Source organism: Condylura cristata, unplaced genomic scaffold, assembly GCF_000260355.1.
Source record: "Condylura cristata isolate star-nosed mole 26May11 unplaced genomic scaffold, ConCri1.0 scaffold00025, whole genome shotgun sequence".
Taxonomy (NCBI): Eukaryota; Metazoa; Chordata; class Mammalia; order Eulipotyphla; family Talpidae; genus Condylura; species Condylura cristata.
The window spans coordinates 11,563,529-11,587,234 of NW_004567126.1; the positions used below are offsets into that span (position 1 = coordinate 11,563,529).

The 23,706-nt window shown below is 50.1% G+C and overlaps 1 protein-coding gene across 1 annotated transcript; it reads right to left on the reverse strand.

The window, feature by feature from the left end:
* Window positions 1-4,222: 4,222 nt before the first annotated feature.
* KCNJ5 (potassium channel, inwardly rectifying subfamily J, member 5) lies at window positions 4,223-21,964 on the reverse strand. Its single transcript, XM_004689101.2, has 3 exons — window positions 21,900-21,964; window positions 8,027-8,973; window positions 4,223-4,667 (listed from the first exon to the last, which is right to left on the reverse strand). Exons 2-3 carry the CDS (start codon window positions 8,961-8,963, stop codon window positions 4,345-4,347), a joined length of 1,260 nt encoding a protein of 419 aa, XP_004689158.1. The 5' UTR covers window positions 8,964-8,973; window positions 21,900-21,964; the 3' UTR covers window positions 4,223-4,344.
* Between the last annotated feature and the right edge of the window lie 1,742 nt (window positions 21,965-23,706).

Consider the following 23,706-nt stretch of genomic DNA (forward strand, 5'->3'; position numbering starts at 1 on the left):
CACAACTTAATATGTTGTATCTTGTTCTCAAACAAAGCCCTGGCCAGGACTTATCCTTTCAAAAGGATTTGAGTAAGGGATCTTCAATTAACTTTATTGGTGATTCTCAATTGTTCACTTCCCACTGGGTGGATGAGAGCAGAAGAGAAGCCTATCTGAAGTCCTCTACTGTCCGTGACATGTTTAACAGAAACTTGGTCCCTCCCTTGAAAAATCCTTAAATGTCACAGCCCTGCAGACTCTTCACTATTGGTCAGTAGTACGTGGTAATCATCTCGCTACTTAATGCCATGCAGCAGATTGCCAGGCCAGGGATGCCCTAAAGTGGCTATTTTAAAAATTACTCTACTTAAATAAAGTAGATTCTGAAATTGAACATCAAAGAATGCATGGCGATGATGTGGGGGGAGGGAGTGGACCCACAGACATGAGAACCTGCTCACACTCTCTGCACATCTTGTCTCTCGGCTGCTCTGTGACACAGAGACAGTCCTGGCCATACCCAGACCTGTCCCTCAGCTTCCTCCTCCTCACCTGCGCCTAATCTCACCACCATACAGTCCAGTTGTGGATTTTTAGGCTAACGAAATAAGAAGATTGCTTAAACTAGCAATGAACTTGAATGGAAAACCAACGATCATGTGTTTAAGAGAAAGAGTAGCGTTAAGGTCAAATCCTCTTTATTGGATGAATTTTTAGCAGGGGACTGGTGTTCTTATTAAAAAGAAGACTGACAAATCCTACACAGGGACAAAGAGATTTGACAGCAGTTTAAGGAGATGTATTTAGCGAAAACCAAGCTGAGCAGAATAAGTGGCTGCTTCCTAACAGCAATAATTCCCCACCTAATCTCCTTTCACAGCTCATTAATTCTCTAGGAAAAAGAAAAAGGTGTTTCCCAATTATCCTGCCACAGGAGAACGTTGCTGGTGGATGGAGGCTGGAGCTTGTCAGCCGGCTGTAGGGTGCACAGAATCCTTGGTCAGGCTGCCCAAGCTCCCGATTTGCCCTGGGTGGGGGCGGGGGTGCAGGATGTGGCCCCCGGGTTTGTTGGGGAGATGCTTGGCACGTGAGCTCCTACCTTCTATTACTGTCTTTGGCCTTGAGCAGTAATTGTCTTCTCTATTACTAAGAGCTTTGCAGTGTTTTTATCCAAGCGCAGCTTTGCAGTGTTTTTATCCAAGCGCGTGGTCCAGGGGAAGTGCTTTGACCTGCTGTATGTGCAGACCCGTGCTCAGGGCACATCCAGAGGCTATAGTCAACATTTTGGGAAAGGCTACTTCCATTCGGCAAATTCAGTGTCTGTGGTTCTCCGCTCACATGAGACACCTGGTGGAGGAAGGCTGGGAGCAGGGTCGGGGAAGAGGGTGGGAGGGTCGGGGGAAGGCTGGGAGGGTTGAGGGAAGAGGGTGCCCAGTTGTATAGATCAGGGCAGGGAGGGTCTCTCAGACAGAGAAGGGTTTGTTCTTCTCTGTCAGGGTCACACCAGGTTCTGCAAGCAGCAGAGGGACATGACGGGAAGTGGGCTGACTGCAGTCAGGGTGGCATCCAGGGGATGGTGGTGGCTAAAGTCCATCCTGCCTGGCCTGGAATCATCCTGCCTGGCCTGAAATCAGAGCTCCAGGGCAATGGTGTCAGCACCTGTCAGATGATGTCAGACCTATGGAGAGAGGAGAACTAGAGAGCTTACCTTCTCTGAGTTCCCAGAAACGTCTCCCTTATAGGGAACATTTCCAGGGAAGAAGGACACAGAATTCTAAGGCAGCAAGTTAGTTCCCCAAATATTCAGGGTCTGACCAAGTGGAATTATGCTTTGGGATTTTGGACCTGCCAAGGCCTGTGGGAATGGCTGCTGTTCCCATACCCGCCTTACAACCTGGTTCAACTCCCCGCAGTCTAGCAGAAGTGAGGGTGGGGGCTGGGCTCAGAGCAGTGTAACGAAGACCCACAGTGGTTCATGGGCAGTGCTCTCTGCCCTCATCAAATGAGACATTTAGTAAGTCCATGTTTATACAAAGACACCCAGAAGATGATCTGAAGAGCTTTACAATTTTAGTAGGATCAATTGTTCTGCATGAAGGATTCACTTGGGACATGACAGGCAGTCTTCTTGTATTTGAACTTCTGTGGAGGAAAGCAGTTTATGTGCATAACGGGCTTGTTGTCCCACTAACTCCAGGATACCACTGCACTGGCCCCCAGGGGGTTTCAAACAGGAAGGCCTCGATCTCTGCCTCTTCTGTAACTTCCACATCTTCTGTAGTTGGCTAAGAGGCATGATATGGCCCAGGCTCATGGAGGCTGCTGCTGAGTTAGAGAACTGGACAGTGGCCCAGTCAGTACTTGGGGGATGTTTCAGAATGGTAATGGACTGAGGCGCCTGTTCAGCTGCAAGGCCACGTCCCCTGACTTGCTCTCCCTGCCCAGCTGCCTCACCGAGGTCTCTAACCTGCAGGCACTGATTAGCTCTGACTCAGGCAGCTTCAGATCTGGCTAGAAGGCAAGGAAATACTCCTACTGGGTAAGCCCTGGATGTGTAGGCAATGGGTAACGACCTGCACCCACTGGAGAAGTTCCAGCTTTAGCTCTTCCCACGCCGAGGCATCCAGTGGCTTCCTGGCTTTGATTCCTGATTGTTTGCTTGTAGGCTGTCTGCTTCCCATTTCTCTGAGGGCAGGATTTCAGCCCATTCCCTGTTCCTTCTGAGACTGGCTTCACACAGAGGTTGTCTGGGATAACACAACTTGCATCATGCCATTGCTGGGCGACACTGCTTATTCCACGGCCCCTGCAGCCCTCTGCAGGTCCTATCCATGCCTGAGTGGCAGCCTGAGAAGCTGCTCTTGGCCTCGGCCCCAGGGGCCCACCCAGTCCGAGTGGGCCTGAAGTCGAAGACAGTGCCTGTCTTTTGTAGTTCCCTCTCTGCACTCTACTCCTGGGGAAGGCGCTTCTTCCTTTCAAAGTCAGGTTGGTGGCTGTGAACATTGTGTTTGTGACCCACAGAAGGCAAGGGACATCTGAGTCTCCCAGTCTCTGTCCATACCAGGACCTGTTTAGACAACAGTTCCTGGGCAGCCCTCCTCTGTCCTCTCCTGTGTCCTTAGACTGGAAAAGAAAGCACTCTGACGCTGACATTTTTAAGCCTCTTCATCATTTCTCCTGTTTATATTTACCCCCTTCTCAATACTCCCACTGATGCCCTATCCCAGAAGTTGCAGGGTTGGAGGAGAAAGCAGCTTCCTCCCTCATCTTGGCATCCCCCTGCTCTCTGAGGCTTGGGAAGGGGCCTCAGGAGGGGGTGGGGACTGCTCGCTCCAGCTGAGAGGGGTCTAGCCTGGGCTTGAGCAGCCTGGCCTGACTCCATGCCACGTCACTCTCTCCTTCACACCCTGCTATTCCCAGAAGTCAGAGTATCTCAAGACCACTGGTGCAGATGCTTATTTTAAAATGGTAGTTGCTTGCCTTTCGCTGTTTCTTTGCCCTCCTAACCTACCCTATTTCAGATCCAATGCACTCATCTACTAGCCCTGAAGCTCTGCTTTTTCCCTGGCTCAAACCACAGGCTCATGAAGATTGTGGCAGGAAACTACAGTGACAAAGTTAGGAGAACTTTGAAATTCCTGGGTCAGAAGGGCTACAAAGAACAGCTGGGGTTCTTGGGTGGGACTTGAGGACAGTGTGGCGAGCTGAGTGGCAGGTAGCAGCCGTGTGCAGAGTTCTCTGTGTCCCGGGGGGCCACCCAGATCTGACATGTAGGCTGCATGACACACAGCACACAAGAGAGGGATGCACACACATCACAAGTGGCACCAGACCTTCACGGACCTGTCCACAGTTCTCAGTGAGTGGTCGCTGGCCTCAGATTAGAAAGGAATTGCCTATTCTACTTGGATGGCCCTTCACCCACATGCTCTCCTGGGACTTGTGTTTCCAGGTGGGCAGAATCTCTCCTCCTTAAATCCATGATGAGCTTCAGGGTGGTAGGAGAGATGGGCAAGTTCCTGAATGTAGACCCTGGAAGAAGCCAGGGTGGCAGTCAGATCCACTGACCAGCAGAGAGGACTGTGTGAGGACAGAAGTCATGTAACTACATTGTGGGGATGCCCAGCCTGGCCTGGCTGCTGACAGAGAGCCCCTGGCAGAGGCTGGAGAACAGGCTGTATTGCCACTGGGAGACCACCAGCTCAGGGAGGCCCTGGGCTGGAAGGTTCCTCTTCACAGAGCCTTGATGGTACCCAAGTCCCCAACAGTGCACTCAGCCAATTCACCCCCTTCTACCCCAGGCTCTGCAGCATCTGTGCTCATAGAAGCCTGTGAAGAGAAGTCCTGAAGACCATGCAGTCTTCACACCAAGCCCCTGGTTTCCCGGGACCCACTCTGTTCCTCTGGCTCACCCTCCCCATCTTGCTCAGCCTCTATATTCAGCTCTGTGTCAGCACAGCCTCCTGGCAGGGAGGGGTTGGGGAGGTAATGGAGGAACCGGCCTTCCCGCTTCATTTCTGCCAGCTCCTTGGCACAGCAGCTGGGCGTGTTGGTCTCATAGGTGTCATGGAAGGTGTTGTAGTCCACCTCATAGAAGCCTTTTTCCAAAGTGAGGACTGGTGTGAACCGGTGACCCCAGAGAACCTCTGTATCCATGTAGGAGCTCCGTGCTTGGCAAGTCATGCCTGGGGGACAGAGGGCCCATGTGTTAGGAGCTGTCACAAACATCTATATATCCGCTCCTCTGTCTGTCCATCCAACTATCCATCCATCCAGCCAGCCAGCCACCTAATTATTCATCCATCCATCTGTCCATCCATCTGTCTGTCCATCAGTCTGTCCATCCATTCATCCATCCAGTCACCCACCCAGCCTTCCATCCATCCACCCAATTACTCATCCATCCATCCATCCATCCATCCATCCGTCCATCCAGTCACCCACCCAACCTTCCATCCATCCACCTAATTATTCATCAATCTATCCGTCCTTCCTTCCATCCATCCGTCCATCCATCCATCTGTCCATCCATTCATACATCTAGTCATCCACCCAACTTTCCATCCATCCACCCAATTACTCATCCACACATCTGTTGATCTATCTGTCCATCCATCCGTCCATCCCCCCAGCACTTACTGACCATCCACTTCATGCTAAGCATGGGCAGCTATAAAGAGGAACAGACACAGAAGTGGAACTCAGGGGAGAGCTCAGATGCAGTAGAGGCAGGAAATTAGAAATCAACATGCAAGATTCTAGAATAGGTTTCTAGAACTGGAATGGATAATTCTAGAATAGCTGGAGCCAGGAATGTGGCTCATGAAAACAGCATTAAGGTCTAGAAGAATGAGACAAGAGACAGGAAAAAGGTTTGAACAAAGACAAATTCAGAGTGAGTGAGCATAGGAAACTGACAAGCAAGCATTTAGAATACAAGGGGATGGTGATTGTTTTGAGTGGACACATATGGTGAACAATCCTCTCCCCTCACCACACACACATGCACACTCACACACACACATGCACAGAGCTCCTTGATTTGCACATACCCCAACGCCCCCACCCCTGTCTGCTGGGCCCTCACAAGCCTGCATTGTTTTTAGGTGTTGCTTTTTCCCCTCAAAGGTAGGGCAGCTTCCTTTACGGGCGAGGAAGCCCGTTTGCTTTGGTTAAAGAGGCCACTGACTCACACCTTTTGGTAACTCTGGTTACCTGCTCTGGTTCCTTAGTTTGGGTTTTCGCGGTCAGGGTCTCATACAAACCAGACCCAGGTCAGAGATTGCTTGCCACCACCATTTGTGCTCCAGTTCTGGGCAATCCCAGGGTACCCCACAACCTTTGTGCCACCTGGACCAAGTCTCTCCCTTCAGTCATGTAGCCTTGGTGGAGGTAGGAGGCCCAGCCTGGCCACTGACCAGCCTAGATGAGGCCAGATGACTGGGTCCAGGGTCTCAGTGGGGTGGAGCCTTGTGGGAGCCCCTGGGCCCAAGCTCCTGGGGCTCTGCCAATCCTTCTGTCCACCTCTTGGGGGGTGACAGGTGGGGTCTAACCCAGGTGGGTGAGCTCCCACCTATGTCCTGGGCAGTCATCTCCCTGAGAATTTGGAAAGGAAAGAAGCCCATAGTTTACATGTCTCCCCATTTGATTAGTCAGTCTTACCAACTTCAAGACCTGTGAGATAAATTATCCCCATTTTGTTGACGAGCTAAACGATGTGCCGAACTCACACAGGTGGGCTATGGCCAAGCTGGCTATCAACTCACAGACATGCTTGCCCTTGTGTGTGACACAACCCAACTGTTAAGTGGTTGCAATCAGAGGGTGGGTGTCCCTGTCCCGATTCCAGGGATCCCCTGTGTTCCAGGACAGCAGCAGGAATTCAGGCCAGGGGAGGGCAGTAGGTCGACAGAGGTGGAATGGGTGGGGGGCGCGGGGGAGGGGGGAGGGCATGTCAACCGCAGGCCTCTGGCTTTGAAGAAGATGAGGGGGCAGGACCACTGGGTAGGGTGAGCAGAGCTTCCTCACAGTAGGGGGCAGTGAGGTGCTGGAGGGGGCTTTTCCCCTCTGTGGTCTCAGAGTTGGGGTCTTTCCCCAGAAACTCAGCCTGTGTTCTGATCTCAGCCTGGCACCAAGGGCAAGGTGACCTGCAGCCTCCAAGCTTTGCTATTGGATGTCCCTGTGCCCTCAACCCCAGACCTTCCCGCAGCTGCCACCCTGCGCTGCCTGGCTCGGCTCCAGCCCCAGCAGATGGCCGGGCAGGAGCCAGTTCAACTGGCCACAGAGGGGGATTGAGATGCTCTGGAGTCTCCTGCCCAGCAGTCTGTCCCCAGAGTGAGGAAGGCTACTTGGCTCTCTTTGTGACAGACCCCTTACTACTTTAAGGCGTCCATGAGGTGTGGTAAACCAAACTCTGGATTTGTAAGGGAAAGACTTGAGTCTGATACCTCCAGTCTGCCGGAAGCCAGCTTCCTCATCTGTAAATGGGGTTGAAGCCCACCCTGCCTGGTTGTTAAGTGGAAAAACAGACACCTCTCTTTCCCAGCCTGAGTGGGCTGGGCCTGCTGCTTAGTGTACTTTTTGAGGGAAAGAGAAGAGAGAGGGAAAGACGAGAGAAAGAAAGCAGCTGAGACACAGCAGCCTGCAGGGTTTGTGGGGGGCTCTTCTCTCCAGGAGGTCCAGCCTTGGCTTCCCCCAGAGTCCCTCTTGAAACTGGGCTTCGAAAGAGGAATGGTGGGTGTTCTCTGCTGTCAGCTGCTTGTGATGTGGGGGGCTGAGGTCAGGTGCTGGGCTGACCATGAGGAGGGCATTTGTGGGTGCCCTGCTGCCTACAAGCCCATGCTCACCACGCCAGCTTTCTGCAGGGTAGCCAGGGCAGGCTGCTGGGGAGTGGGAGTCAGAGAGCCCCTCCTCTGGGCCTGGAGCATGAGTGTTTTTCCCAAAAAAGTACTTTGTGACTTTTGGAATCCTTGATTTTGGGAAACACTGCTCATTCTCGTCCCTTCACACAGTGATTCACACTATGCAAAGACTGTGAAGGTTTGTGGGAAAGAAACCAGCATGACCACCAAGTTAACCTGGTGTCTCTCAAAGTTATTTGGTCACAGAACTGCTTCAGGATGAGAGTGGGAGGACCCATTGGCCTGTAGGAAATGCACGTCAACTTTGGGGTCCCCCTACCTTGATGGGTACCTTGACTTTACGGCTTCTTAGTGCTTGCTTTTGGGCACCTAATTTGCCTGTCATTCCTCTGTTTCCTTATCTGTAACGTAAGGAAGCTACCTCCTGGGGATGTAGGAGGGCATGAAATGAAATAATTACACATTTAAAGCTTAGATCACTGCCTGGAAATTGGGAGGATTCCATAAATGTCAGCTGTTGCCAATACTCCATCTTCAATAACAGTAACCCTTAGACCGCAATTCAGGGGTTCAGTTGGTGGAGCTCCCATCCCAGGATTCTCAGGTGCCAACTTCCATCTTCCACAGTCATAGATACCTAAATTCTTGGCACAGGAAGGACCTAGGAAGATGGGATGACTTACCTGTTGCCTCCACCATCCCTTCTAGAATGACCACAACTTCAAACTCCTCCTGGTCCAGCTGAGCTCGAGACATCTCCCAGAAGGGGCTCTTCTCATTGATCTCGTGCGAGATGATGAGTGGGGACACCAGAAAGAGACGGTCGTCCCCAGTGTCAAAGCCCACGTTAATGTCTGTCTGGTTCAAGGGGATGAACTCCCCTTCTTTGGTCTGCCGGGACTTGATGAGCTTGGCCCGGATGGAGGCCTCCACGATGTGGGAGTTGCGAAGGTCCCCCACCCGGAACATGAGGCAAAGCTTCTCATCCCGCATGGAGATGACGGCATGGTTGGAGAACATGAGAGTCTCCGCTCTCTTCTTTGGCTGACTGATCTTGACAAACATACAGCCCACCATGAAGGCATTGACGATGGAGCCCAGGATGGCCTGGACCAAGAGGAGTATGATCCCCTCTGGACACTTCTCTGTGATCACTCGAAAGCCATAACCAATGGTGGTTTCTGTCTCGATGGAGAACAGGAAGGCAGACACGAAGCCACTGAGGTTCTCCACACAAGGAATCCACTTTTGGTCACCGACATGGTCCAGGTCGCCCCGGATGTAAGCAATGAGCCACCAAATGAAACCAAAGAACAGCCAAGTGATGGTGTAGACCATGGTGAAGACGAGCAGGTTGAAGCGCCACTTGAGGTCCACCAGGGTGGTGAAGAGGTCGCTCAGGTACCGGTAGGTCTCCTGGACGTTGCCGTGATGGACGTTGCACTTGCCACTCTTCTCCATGTAGCGCTGGCGGGGCTTCTTGCCTTCCGCCAGCAGGCGCGTGCGGTCTGTGGCTATGGGGATGTAATCGCGAGCCTGCTTGGGAATCTTCTTAGGGTCCCTGGAGGTGACTCCAATCTCCATATCCTTCCTCATAGCATTCCTGCAATCACCAGCCATAGCTGGACACCTCGAGTTAAAAAAGACATCATCGGTGAAGTGGACTGTTCTGTTTAGGGAAACACAAGCTATCCACGTCACATCGACTTTTGTCCTCTCACCTAGTGGGCAGTAGACTGGACTGGGGATTCTCCAGAGACATTTTCTCCTATGACTTGCTTGTATGTATCCCTGAGGCCTGGTATAGGCTCTAGCTCAGAGTTGGCTGAATGAATAAATGAACAGTTGCTAGGTGCCAGCAACCCACTAAGAATTTGAAGGATTTGAGGAAATCTGGGACCGATTTGTAAAATAATAATTGTAACAATTTATTAAATGCTTATTGTAGTCCATGCGTTAATATGGGTGGTCACTTTTCACCACCATGACCATAGGAATTCGATCTGGTAATCTCCATTGCATAAATACTATGCTGTTTGCTTCTGCAGTATGTTTATTTCTAAAGACTGTCTTCCTCTGCTGGAATGTAAACACCACAAGGGCACACTTCGGTGTCTGTTTTGTTCCCTGAGACATTCCAAATACCCAGAGAATAGCCTGGCCCACACTATGTGCTTTTAAAAGTAGCATTTGAATAAATAAATGAATAAGTCAGAAAAAAAATCCCAAAGAGGTTAAGTAATACCAGGTCACCACGCAAGTAAGTGGCAGAGCTGAGGTTTGGACTCTTGCTAGTCTGGCCCAAATACTACACTCTTGCCTTTACGCCTCCCACTCCCGCCGCTTTGTGTCTGAGATCTTAGCAACAGACACAAAGGAAAAGGCAGCCTGTGTCCGATTTGCCAGGTGCTCATTTCTGCTGTCTGGATGGGGAGACTGAGCACTTACTTACATGACAGATCGCTGAGTAGGCCGGCCATTAACGTGATGCAGTTCGTCCCTGCTCTTTCAGAAACTAGGATGGGCAGGATATTAATTTTAGGGTTTCAAAAGGGCTGTAAACTGGTGTGTGGACTCTAAAACAAGAAGCCTCAGAGATAAAGAGGACAGATGGGTGATTGTCAGAGGGAGCGGCTAGGGGTGGTTGGCTGGTGGAATGGTTGAAGGTGGTCAGAAGGTGCAGAGTTGCAGTCATAAAGCCTGGGGTGTAAAGGACACCATGGTGACAGTTAACAGCACTGTATGACCTATTTGAGAGCTGCTAATAGAGCAGATGGCAAAAGTTCTTATTATAAGGAAAAAGTAGTTACACGAGGTGACGGTTGTTAACCGGACTTAACGTTTGATTGTTTCACAATACATACATATACTAGGTCATGTTGTATATCTAAAACTAATATATGTCAAATATATCTCAGTAAAAGATCAATTTAAAAAAGACTTTAGTTTTTGTTTTTTTTTGAGCATACACCTCACTTTACAAAACCTGTGACCTATGCCTAGTGTTTTTCTGCCCACAGCCACCCAAGATGCCATAACTCATGTAGCTGGGTGAGACCATGAGCATCTCTGCAGTGAATAATGAAAATTTAATTTTCTGACTATTCATGAGTCAGGCACTATGCTAAGACATTGGTATCTGTTAGCTTCTTTAATCCTCACACATAGCTATTAGACAAGTACTATTATTACAACCCCATTGTTCTGATAAGGAAAAGGAAGCTCAAGTAATCAGTTAATGAGTTGGATTTTGGAACTTAAGTTTATCTGACACCAGCCTGAGCATTCATAACACCTGTGAAACAATAAGCTGCTCCCTCCAGAAAGTTCTGAGAGTTTCTGACCCTGGGAGAAGTTGCCTCAGGGGAGAAGTCACCAGAGGGGATACTGCTATCCAGCTTTTATTCATCCTTGTTAGCAAACTTTTCTTGATTACACAGGTAACCCCCTGCCTGGGAAACAGTCCCTAGTAGAATACCCTGGATAAATGTATAGGCCAGATGCCCTATTGACTGACTAAAGGAGAGCAATTTCACCCATCACAGTCAGATGGCCCTGGCAGGCTATTTCCCCTGCTGCCTGCATCACCAAGGTTCCTGAGTAACTTTCCAAACACCATCACGAAGGCGCCTGAGGGAGCTGTTTTCCTCAGACATCGTTGGATATTTCCCATTCTACACAGGGACTCCCATTCCTGAGCTCCCACATGGCAGTTACAAAGATAAATAAAAGTAAAGTAGGAGGGAAATACTCGGTGCTGCTTTGCTGAGTCCAGCATGATTTTGCTCTGACCCAAGATGGGAGATTTTGTACAGAAAACCTCTTCTGAGATGCCCACTCAGAGAGAATTGCTGCTGATCCCACAGTTCTGTGTGCCCCTGGGGATCCCAGTGGTCAGAATCCAGATGGGGATCCCATGGGAACGCTGGCTGTGGACTTCCCGGACTGCTCATCACAGGGCAGCCCAAAGTGAACTGGGTTGCCTGACTGTGAGTCCTCACCCATGCACTTAAGCTTCAACTCCAGACACACACACAAAAAGGTTAATAATGGGTTTATTTACAAGAGAAAGGGAAATGAGTAACACAAGTAAAGAGAGAGAGAGATAAGTTGGTTAATGCGTCCTACCAGTTCCACTGACAGGGAACCCCAATAGTGTAACAGGGTGTTCCCTAAGGGAAAGGGGAGGTTCCAGGTTTCCTGCCCCACCCAGAAGGAGGGTGGAGCTGAGCAGGGAAGAGAGGAATCTGGAGAGGAGACTGAGGAGGAAGGAAGCAGGATAGAGAGCCAGAAGGAGACCTGAGGGAGGCATAGGGAGCAGAGAGACAGGTGAAGAAGCGGCTCTTGTTTCTTGGCCCTGGACTGGTTGAAAGAGATGTGGGTGAGAGACCCATGGGGAGGTGACTATAGCAGCGTTTATCCTGGTTATGATTGTGCTCTTTTCCTCCCAGACTTGTCTGGCCATTTCTGACCCTTTTCTATGGGTCCCGGCCAGAAGGTTCTTTAGGCTTGCTTTGGGCCAATCCCTTTTGGGTGGACTTTACCCATGAGGGGACAGGTAACTCTGGGTGTTTGCTTTAGAAACTATATTCTTTGTCTTTTCTGTATTGCACACTAGTTGTATTAAACTTCCTTTCCATTAAAGGTCTTATATGTTTTGTCTTGATGTGGAGGATGGCAGAAACTATTTAGAGCAGGCAGGCTTGGTGGTTTTAAGGGTGCCCCTCTCCCTGCCCTGTAACATTTTGAGTGCCTTCTGAGGTTTAATGGCCAAGAGTTCACTGGTAATAAAGCTTTAAAAACCCATCAGGTATTTTATTTAAAAGTCTCATCATTTGCAGCTCTATGTTCTTATCAACAGAGGTGGAAGTCTATTCTTTTAATTCCTGAATGTTTTATGGGTTTAAACCCAAGTTCAGAAGCATCTGGGTGATAATAGCTGAGCTATTCGGTGTCAAGGCCCATCGGAACCCATGCCACACAAAATGCACTAGTTCACTGTCTGTCGTGAACCCCCAAGTACCTCTGCTCCATTTTCTGCTCTCAAGCTACACATTGTATGATGAAAGGAAAGTTGGTGAAGAAGGAGACAGCGAGTGGGATGACGTGGGCCTCTTTGACATGAAAAATGGTGGGACAGTAATACTAGCTCAAGTGCTAAACACACATTCTGTGCCACCTCTGAGCAAGGTCCTTTTTTTTGCATTGTTACACTTCACACTCAAACAGATCTATAAGTCCCTCTTAGTGGCTAGACTGTAGCCTCATTTACAGATCACAAAAGCAGAGGGGTTCAGCGACTTGCTCAAGGTTTCCCAGTCACTCAGTAACAGGACCAGGAGTGCCTGACTCTGAAGCGTCTAGCACAGCCACTACTGACTCTAGGTTGCCCCTTGTTGGCCCTTGGGGTTTGACTACATGGTCAAACTACATGAGCCTCCATGGGGCTCAGACCCTAAAACACCTGGCCCAAGAGGCAGCCAGATTGACAGTCACCGATCTGTGCCAGGAAACCAGTTTGTGACTTACTGCTGTGCAGGCCATGGGCAGAGCCTGAGCCCTCACCCCTCCCTCCGCCAGGGCTTTCCTGCCCACTTCATGCTCACATCCGCTCCAAAGCTTTTCCTAACTGTGACAGCATTGGTCCCCACAGGTTCCTAATTGCTCCAAGGAGGCAGGTGTTCACATGTCCCAGCTAACACCTGTTGTTCTGGTATAATCACTGAGTGCCCTTTTCACTCCTGGATACCACCTTGGACCAGTTGGCCCTCTGACAAGAAATAGCCCATCAACTTGCAGTCGCTGATTTCACTCTTAGCAACTCACAGCTGGATTTACCTTCATCTCCATGTCTGCTCCATCAAGAATGGGTGAATACCTTTTATTACTGACCTTTTCAGCTGAGTGGGTGGACATGCTATAGTACAGAACACTTGAGGCTGTTCTCAAACTCCGCTGCCTACACAGGCAGCGAGACCAGAGCTGCTGTTTTCAACACAGACACTCTGGATGTGTTTATTGATCTTCAGAGAATGCACTTAATCCTATTTTTATTTGAATACTACATTCTCAGGTCTTTTCCACATTTTTCACAGGGAAAAGATTTTTGAAGATTTAATTATCTTTATTCTAGGAAAACTGATGAGATGAGCACATGGTAGCTGCAACCAAAACCTGCTCTGTGTTGAAGGGACACACTAGGGAGTAGTGGAGACTGGGGCGAGCTGAGCTGAGCGCACTCACACCTGGAGAGGAGAGGATGTTCAGCACTAACGCATTATGGTCAGGTGAGAATGCAGAGCTACAGGTCTTGCCTTTCTTTTTTCCAGAGAAGCCAGACTTTAAGAACGTCAAATGCAGAATTTCTTTCCATTTCTCAATGTTGACAATCAATTCAACACTTTTCAAAGCACTGAGCTAACTAAAGAAAATATTGGTGAGTCAGATTTAGTCTGTCTGCTGCCAATTTATGCTTATAGGCCACTGAGTCAGAGAGAGGCTTATTCCTCACATGGACACGGTAGATTATACTTGAGTTCTGCTGAGCATGGTGTGAAGAGACAGTGCCAATGGTGTCTCAAAGCTTTTCTGTTTGCACTAATAAGTCTGCCATGAGCACAGCCAGTCAATCCTCAGTACCAAGGAAACACCATGGCAGGGATGGGCCACGGGCTGCTCCCCAGCCTTGCTCCTGTGATCCTAACCAGTGCTGTCGCTGTGCCCTCTGCAGTCCTGCTGCCTCTCCCAGCCCCTCTCACGTGCAGATGGATGCTATGACACCCCTCTTCTTACAGTGCATCTTTTCCCCATTGCCTTCTCTCCAATTGTGTTCCCTGCAAATATGCTACAGAAAGCAAAGCCTTAGGTAAGCATCACAGCCCTCCATTTAGCTGGTGGAAGAAGAGGTTCTCAATGGGCAGAGATTACTGAAATAAATGCGCTGAAGAGGCTGGCTGGAGCTCCCTCGCTAGAGGAGGGCTGTAAGAACTAGGAGGGGGGCGGCTAATAGACAGTGAGGAGGAGGGGAGGGCATGCAGGTGACTGCCACAGCTCATTTCTGACTTGGATGTAGTGGATGAGATTACCCATCACTCCCTAGTCCCTCTTCTGGGGTGGCAGGACCACGGGGCTGCTTTTTCTGCCTATGATGCTCCTTGGGCCCGGAGGACTCAGGGAATGCACATACTGCTCCAAGCAAATGCCGTAGATAGGGAATTCTGTTGAGGTCTGTCATTGTGAAAGTGAATTCTGACAGCCCTGCCTCTGGAATGCCAAAGAACCAGTGGCAGTGTGAGGGGATGGTGTGGCAGGGGCGAGGCAAGGGGCTTTTGGTGGAACATGTCGCCAGGGCCAATGTGGATGAAGGGACAAGCTGTGCTCGACAGGACACTTCATCAGCCTGAGGTCTCCACTCACTGTGTTCCTGACTGCTGAGCCGCTAAGGCCGAGGCAAGGTCGCTGTGTGGGAGCAGGTGTGTGGTGGGGAGGAAGCCTTAGGCGGGGAGGGCCCCCAAGCATTGGGGGCTCAAGCTGACTCTCCTCTGGGGAAGGTCTGCACAGACCTTCCAGTGCCCCCAACTCGGGCACCCTGAGTCTCTGTCCTGCGAGTGTCTTTGTCCCTCCAAAGGAAGGCCTTGAATCGGGATCCTCATGAGTGGGATGGCTGCTTAGAGCAAAGTCGGGGTGGGGTGTGGCTGCAGGGCTGAGGCTGCTCCCAGAGTAACTCAGCTGTCTCTAGACTTGTCTGGAAGATGCCCTGACCAGTGCAAGCTCTTAGGGAGCAACCCGCAACCCCACTCCCTCCAACCCTCGACATTTGCACACTGTTGTTTTAAACATGTGTTCAATTTAGTTCCTACAGCAGGTTGTTCTGACTTATTGTTTTTCTTTGCAGGATGTAAGGGAAGTGTGTGCGTGTGTGAGTATGTGTGCACTTCTCTAAACGAGGGGCCTTGCATATGTTAACTTGCCTAATTGTCTCAACAACCCTGAGGAGTAAGTACCATGTGTAGACTGAGACTCAGGAAAGGGACAGAACTTGCCCCATGTCACATGGTTAGCAAGCAGAGCAGGCTTCAAGCTGACACTGGCCTCACTGCAAAGCCCAAATTCAGCTACTTTCCTACTTGAGGCCCATCAGAATCCAGAGTAACAAATAGGTAGCGATCTCAAATGAAGAGACTTACTCTCCTGGACACATACTTTGCCCTGACTTACCCCATCAGTCCCAACCCGAAAACATCAGTGGTGATTGCAAGTAACTTTATCCTGCTACTTTATCGGGAATACTCTAACCTATCTACTATAAGTTTAATGCATTTGTCCTCCTAGCTTGAATTATTATAGATTAAAGCAGATACAAGGTGGGAAATAATACCAATATTCTCATAAGGAGTTACTGTGGACTAGTAATGGTAAGTCACATTTCTGTGGGGCTCTTGTATGGGTTCAAGATCATTCTATGTTAATCCCACTTAACATTAGTCTCCTTGGGTGATTGCGACTTGCCCAAGGGCACACAAGTGCAGGTTAACTTACTCCCACAACAATGACATGGTTGACATGAACACTGAATGTGAAACTTCATGTCATACACACACTGAAGGGTATGACAACAGACAACTGGTGACCCTGATTTCTGGCTGCAGAGGGAAGGGGCCGTGGGGGCCAAAAGGGCCCTCAGAAGGTTAGCCTGCACAACTTGGGGGCCGGGGGGAGGGCATTGCTGCTTATTCAGATGGATCTTGAAAGACTTTGCATCAGGAGTCTAAGAAAATAATCAGATTCCTGCATTATTTGATGGTACCTGTGGATGCCATCTACGAGGATGGTACCCAGTTAGACGCTCATGGACTATTTCCATGTTCACTTTGTTGTTAAAGAAACAGACCAGAGACATTCTACAGGGCAGAAGAGGGGAACAAGACCAAAACTGGGGTGGGAAGAGCACACGGGACTATGGTGACGGCGCATGGGGGAAGTGGTGGTGGGAAGTCCACGGGGGTTACAACTGAGATGAAAAATGTACAAAATGAAGAATGATGTACAAAATATATAAAATAAAATAATAAAAAAGAAGCAACAACCCTGAGAGTTCACAGTCAATATAAAAAGACAACAGAGAAGGATGTTTCACTGGAGAGGTTTTAAAGGAAGGTGCAATGCGACAGACAGAACTGGCGTTTGTTCATGGCGCTCAGTTCTTGGGAGGAAACACAGAGACAAAAAAAAAACAAACCTTTCTGATGGTATTTAGAAGATCCATTTGAATTATCTAAATGAGTCCAAATATATTCAGCAACGTTTAGAAGGGTGAAATTAGGCTTAATTCGAGGTCTAGAATATAGATTTGAAAGGCTTAATCACATAGAAATAACTTTCAGACAACTTCATCTTTCCATATTACCTAATTATTGGGCCGCGCATCTCAGGAACTGCCTGGAAGCTGCAGCTTCGGTTCCCAGCCAGTCTGGCTCATATTTGCTTAAGATGGAATATTGTTCTGCCGCCCCTGGTAGACTGCTCGTGTCTTCCCAGGGTCCTTCTGTCTATTCATCTTAATACTTCGCCAGGACTCACTGACCGTGATCCACATTCACCGGCCCAGCCTCGGCAGAAGATGTATGAAAAATCAAATTAATTCGCTTTACATTTCTCCACATTTGTATCTGTCTCTCTAGTACTTTTCCTTTTTCAGCCTGCTCTCTCTTTAAAAATGAGCCGCAGAGTTCTAATACATTTTTTTTTTTCATGGTAACCCTGCACTGGGACTATGTATTCTGCAATAAATAATAAAGGAGATTAATAATTAAATAAAAATGAAAAACCACTTGTTCTCTCTCCAAGGCCCAAGGGACAGCTTTCCTGGGTTGGTGCCAATTTATCAATGACAATTAGAGAATATGAGCTAGAAGTAACACAGAGGAGAAAATATCATGGAAGCGAGATGATCTGAACATGAAAAAAACCTGAAAACGATGGGATGGTGATAAAAGGTAATAGCACAATGGGTAAACTCCTAAAAATTATAACCCAAACCTGTTGGGGGCTTACGATATACCACACTGTATTCTAAATACTTCCATGTTTATCCAATCATTGAGAATTATAAGAGAGAGATGGTTCTTCCCCTTGACAGGTGAAACACTGAGGCATGAGGCACAGTGAGTACTCTGCTTTCTCCCAGCCGCTCCTGTGCCCTCTTGGCCTTTCTAAAGTCTGCTTAGGTGTTAAGGCTTTCTGGGCAGTCTCCGAGAAAGCGCCCAGGCAGGGCAGGCGAGTCTTCCCTCACAGCTTCCTACCTGAGGGCTGGCTTGCACTGGCATTTTTGAAGTGACTTTTTTAAGTTCTATCAGTAGAGGCCTCTCTCCACAGTGAGCGAGGCAGCCAGATTTGGAGGGCGAAATGTGCACGGCCGGTGCGGGCTGGGGGTCTCCACAGCCCAGGGTAGCAGCCTGGCCCAGCCTTTGTTGATGAGGTACTGTGGGCTCGGTTATCCCCTTGTATGCCAACTGCACAGGCAACACTTCTGTGGAGAGGTGGGGCGCAACTTTAGAGGACAATTCTGAGAACAGCATCTGATGCGGTCCTGGCTCCTGTCTGCCCCTCCTGTTCCTTTGTGAGCAGCAAGAAATAATACGGACTTCAGGGCTTATGTCGCTGTTTTTTTTTTTTTTTTTTAAAGATTTATTTTATTTATTTATTTATGCATGTGAAAACTGGGGTGTAGGTTAGAGGTGTGGGGTAGCGGGTGGTGAAAGCACTTACCAGAGACAGAATGGGAGAACAGTCAGAGATACCGAGACTGCTGAGGGGAGCAGCTGGTGAGACAGGAGATGTTTGCTGTGTCATGTGGGTCAACTCCTTGGCTAGGGATTGAACTTGTGCTGCAGTGGCTGATGATAGCTTGATAGTGCTGAGACATTAACCCCTGAGTGACCGGGAAGACCCAAGGCCTATGTGATTTTAAGGTAGGGAGCCTGAAATATGACAGAAGGTGGGGTGGGCAGCATATGTGACTCCCAAGAACCAACTCTCTGGAGAAAAGGAAGAGCACCTGGAAGTGTGGCATGCTCTCTCCCAATTCCTCCATTTCCCTTCTCACTCCCCTACCCCCTGGCCTCTCTGGCTACCATAGGGTTGACCCTTGGTGACCAGGAAGTGCTGATGCCACCTATAAAATGGGTCACATTATCCATGACCTTTGCCCCTCAGCCTGCTGTCATCTGGAATGATAATGGGGCTTAATATTTAAGCAGCAGCCAGGATCTCCAGGGTCATGTGTGGAAGGTTGGCGCTGATATTTAATGTAACACGCCTGTTGGCAAGGGTGGCTGAGGTCCTGGGCTCCGCAGACTAGAATAGCTCTCTTATCAGAATGTCAAGGTAGGAGAACTAGATAAGCCCAGCTTCCCTGGCAGGGCCAGTGCTCCCCCCCCCTTGCCCCCCCTTCCACCCTTACCCCCCCACCCCCATACACAGCAGCCAGGCCTTCAGGAGGGAGAAGCTGTCTTGTTCATTTTTAAATAGCTCCAGAGAACACCTCTTCATGAGCCTCTTAGAAGAACACATTCAAGTGTTCTTTCTCCAAGCGCCTCGCTATAATCTTTTGTGTTTGAACTCCCATCCTTCTTATCTTGTCTTTAGTTTCTCATGGCTGATGGTCGTTGCTGACCTCTGAGGGTGGGCGGCTCTCAGGAACAGCGTCTGCTCGCTGTGCCTGTCTGAAGCTCAGGCACAGCAAACATTTGAATCTAAAAAATGGTTCTTCATGCTACCTACTGGGCTCCTGCACCTCCTCCGTTCTCCCAGTCATCCAGTCTGAATATTCAGTCAGTATCACTCAGAAAATGCAAGCGAACATCCTAAACGGAAAGGATAGACCAGCTCGAATGTTCACATTCAAAGGTTCTCAAAAGTTATTATCCCCAGCCCACACTAGGTGACCAAACAAAGCACGGTAGAAATTTTAAAACAAAGACCTGAATGAAGTACACACAGTTTCCAAATAGGTGAGAGCAGTCCAGGCCTTCATAATGCTTAAGCTCTGACCAGAGAAGGGTTGTGGAATCAGGTCACTTTCTGAGCAAATGGGACCTGGCAGAAGGGCACTGGGGTGGCCTCTTCCCTGCTGTGGAGTGAATTTCACCTGGTGACCAGAGCAGTTTCTGCCTTCCTGGTCAAGAAGCCCAGGTGGGAGCTAGCTGAAATCACCCCGAGATCCTCTGCTTAGAGAGGCGGGAGCTGAGTGGTGCTGTGACCATCTTACTGATGCTGCTGCTGGATTCACAGAGGGAAGAACTCCCCTCCCCTGGGTGTGAGCTGTGTCCCCAGGGGACCCTGCTTGGGGAATCCCACTGAGCTCTGACTTATCAGCCCCAGCCAGCCCTGTGGCCGGCCTGGATAGCACTGGGTTGGTGCTAAGCGGGTCCTTCTCTGCTTGCTTCATTTTCTGGCAGCTGCCCTCATGGCTGTCTGAGTTCATTCTCTGTCTAACACAGGCATGCTGCTTAAATAAGAATTGCGGTCCATGGGGAAGAGGAGCAACTTCTAGAGGTTGTTGAGAGGACAGAAGGAAACTGTGTCTAAGATGTCACATCTAGGAGGAGAGCCAGATGGTACATCTAGAACATGGCCTGGGAAGAGCAGGAGCAGTGGACTTTGATGGAATACACAGAAACGCTCTTAGGGGATTTTCTCCTTTAATGCTGGCCCTGGTGCTGTTCCGATAATTTATGCTGTTGTCATAATTTATTATCCATCTCATAATTAATGGACAGAATCTGATAAGTGATAAACACTTGATAAATGCCAAGAGGTGTTCCTCCCAAGGTAAAAGAATGCCTTTGTAAGTCTCTACTCGGGGACCATAGTTTCAGGTTGTTTGGGTTCAGGGTGGTGCAGGGGAGCTGGATGAGGGAGAGGGAGATTGGGTGGGATAATGTCAATACCAGTGAAAGGAGAAAAAAAACAATCCCCTCACATACATCAAAAGCACAGGAACACATAGCGGGCATTCCATACATGACAATTCCTTAATAATTCAGCAACTAGTTCACCTCCACCCACCAGGGCTTACGCCGAGCAGAGGGATGCCTCGTCCAGTCCTATCAATACTTCCAAATCTCTGTCAAGCTGATGCAATATTTTCATGTCAGTCTCTAACAAGGGTCTCTCCTCCCACAGCCCTGGCTCTGCTTGGCTCTTCCAGCAGTTTCTAGGAAGTGCCTCATCCAAGCAGATGATGTGATTTACACTTGGGTTTGAGGAAAAGGTGTGAATTTGAGAAGCTCAGAAGACCTCTCAGGGCTAATGTTTGATAGTGGAGAGACTCTGGCTTTGAAGTCAGAGGACAGGGCTTAGAAAATCTAATTCTGCCTCTTACTGGGCCCCAGGACTCCCAGCACTGATCTCGTCTATGAGGCTCCTGCTTCACGGGACTGGTATCCAGATGAATTCATACGAATGTCTAGTTCAATACTTGGCTCCATAACTATTAACTTCTTTTCATTGCCTCGCTCCCACATGGAAAAGTGTTTTGTGAACCGGAAAGTCTTATGACACATAGCTTAGTGATGAAACAAAAGTGGGTTAGAGTCAGACCCGAGTGGGAAGCTCACTTGTTAACTGGGTACCTCTGGCAAGTTCCATAGCCTCCTGAATTGCAATTTTCTCACCTATAAGCTGAAGGCATAATTATGAGCTTCACTGAGAGGACTGGAAGAGAACAGAGCTCTTAGTTTAGTCTGTCTCAAAGCAAGAACAGGTCTCTTGTCTGAGCGGGTGCTCAGAACAGGCGCCAGCTGCCTGCATACAACCTGATGTTTGGGGACCAGACCTGGTTTGGGGAACTTTGGGGGCCTGAACAGGCACTGACACTGCTGAAACTGGCTGCTCCCAGTTCTATTTGCGGGAAGGCTCAGGCAGCTCCTAGGGCGGATACACGAGCTTTTTGGGGAGAGTGGGAATAGTGACCTTGCCTTTCTCTATTTCCCTCTCCTGCCCTGGGAGCTTGATCCCTCGTCTTTCTGGAACCATTTGAAAGATATTTAAAAAGAGGTAGGGAGGCATGCAGGAAGGTCTGGGCAGCAAAGAGGGCAAAGTAACAAGGACTTGCTTTCACCTTGGCCAGACTTAAAAGGGAAAGCACGATTTGAGGCTCAGGTTGACAGAACTGGTTGCCCCTCCCTGGCCCTCTACACCACACGGCTTAGAAGACAAAGCTACAGCCCAGGATCCAAAGGCAACAGCACTCTCCTTCCACTGCCCTGGACTCTTGCAACACCCATGGGGGCGATCACCGTCCCAGATATCAGAACACAGACGTTTCCAACCCCTGAAGGCTGAACCCCCAGCACCCAGGATATCTTGCCACTAAGACATCTCTGATTTCCTAGGTCAACTTTGTACCTGCTCTAAACCCTTCTCTGTCACCCTGGCAGGTGCCTGGCAAGAAAAGCTAGCCAACGCGGGTGATGGGCACCTGCGAGTGTCTGTCCCGCCTTCCCTAACCTGAGAGCTGGGGGAGAAATAGCGGAGGAAAAGAAGGCAACTTACTTGTTGAGATTCGAGCTTCCCAGTCCCACTGATGCTAACTTCTGGGGTGTCTCTTTGAGCTGGTGTTGTGGGTATTCAGGGCCTTTCAGGGGACTCGCCTGTCCCAGGCATTACCGCAGCTTCAGATTTCCTAGAGTCTCTTCCGTTGTATCAGGTATCAGCCAAAGCCTCTTGTCCCTTCTCTGCCAGCCCCTTCCGTCACTCCCTCTAGCCGGAGCTGCTAGAGAAGCTGGACTCTCTCTCTCTCTCTCTCCTCCCTTCCCCCCCCTTCCCGTCCCCTTCAGCCCCCTCTACAAAGGGGTACCTGTGTAATATCGACAAATAAGGATTTAAAAGGCCACTGGGAAATGCAGTAGGAGTTTGGGGGCGGAGGGGAAGGTAAAGAAAGGACCCCAGGAAGGGGACAGGCTGCTCTCTGTTCCTGGCGCCACTACCCTTTCTCTCTCCCCTGCCTTCGCCGCTAGCAGGGCTCCTCACAGACACACCCGGGTGAGGGGCACTCCACGGCTTCTGGTCGAAATGCGAAAGACCAAGATTGGGGCGCGTCCCTGTGCGTGTGTGAGCGCGCGCATGCATGCGTGTGATCCCGCGGGTTTGGTGGGTGCGGTGGAGCGAAAGAAGGAGGAAAGTAGCAGGGCTGAGAGTGAGGGTGGGCGGGGAGGGGCCGCCCAGCCACTCCTCGGTGCCCTGAGAGGGTGCTTGGTAAAAATTGTGTTGCCCTTCTTTAGATGGCATGGAGCAGGTAGGAGGCTTTTCTTGGGGGACCCCACGATCTAGGCACTGCACCGGCATCAGGTGCAGCTCTCGCACTGTTGTGGAGGATAGTGAGCTCCGACGCTCGCGGACCTGCTCTCTGGGGGTGGAGACGGGATGCGGAGAACGCAAAAAAGGCGGCTGCTGGGGGCTGTCTGCTCACCGCCGGCCCCCTCCACGCGTCCTCCCGGCTGCAGGGGCGGGTGGTCCCCGCTGCAGGGACGGGTGGTGGAATGGCCGATGGAAGCCACCTCACTGCTCTCTACCTGCCGGTTTGATTCCTCCCTGCCTGGAGGAAAGGTGCGGGCGAGACTGACCCTCCCGTGAGTAGTAGAAGGCGGTGTCGGCAGAAGTCACACCTTCCGCCGGGGCCGGCGGGCTGGGGAGGAGGGCTGCCCGGGACTGGCAGGCTCCTCCTAGGGCTTTGCCCCTCTCGTGCTGAGCCCAGCCTTGTAGGTTGAACACCCCTGTCTTAGCCCCTGAGGAGATCTCCTCTCTCTGGGGCAAGGACAATGAATCAAGGGGGGATGTGGGGGGGGGGGAACCAGCGTCCAAAGGATAGTGAGCTCCTCCAAGGAGGGGGTCTATGATTTTTATTCTCTATTGTGCCAGGCACCTAGCACTGGTGGTGCCCAGTGAATATTTAGTAAGTGGCCACAGTCAACCAAGAAATGGGTTTGGTCAACTGTGAGGGGACAGATGCTGGTCACTGGGATGGGTGGAGTGTGTGGAGGGTGGGCACCACACCTGTGCTTTCTAGTGAGTGCTCACTAGCCAGGAAATCTCTGGGTCCCCTTAGGGGATTAGCCAGTCTTCCGGCACCTCCAGGGAAGCTTAGTACCTGAACCACCTGTGGCTCCTTTTGCCCAGAGATCAGCATGCACAGGGCACAGAGCCCACACACCCTCCCCAGGGACCCTGCCCCATGGGTCCTGCCAGGCCTTGCCTCCTGGACCAGGCCTTGCCTCCTGGACCAGTATGGGATGATTATTCAATGTGGCTGCAATCTGCACTCACTAACCAGGAAATCTCTCATTCCCCTTAGGGATTAGCC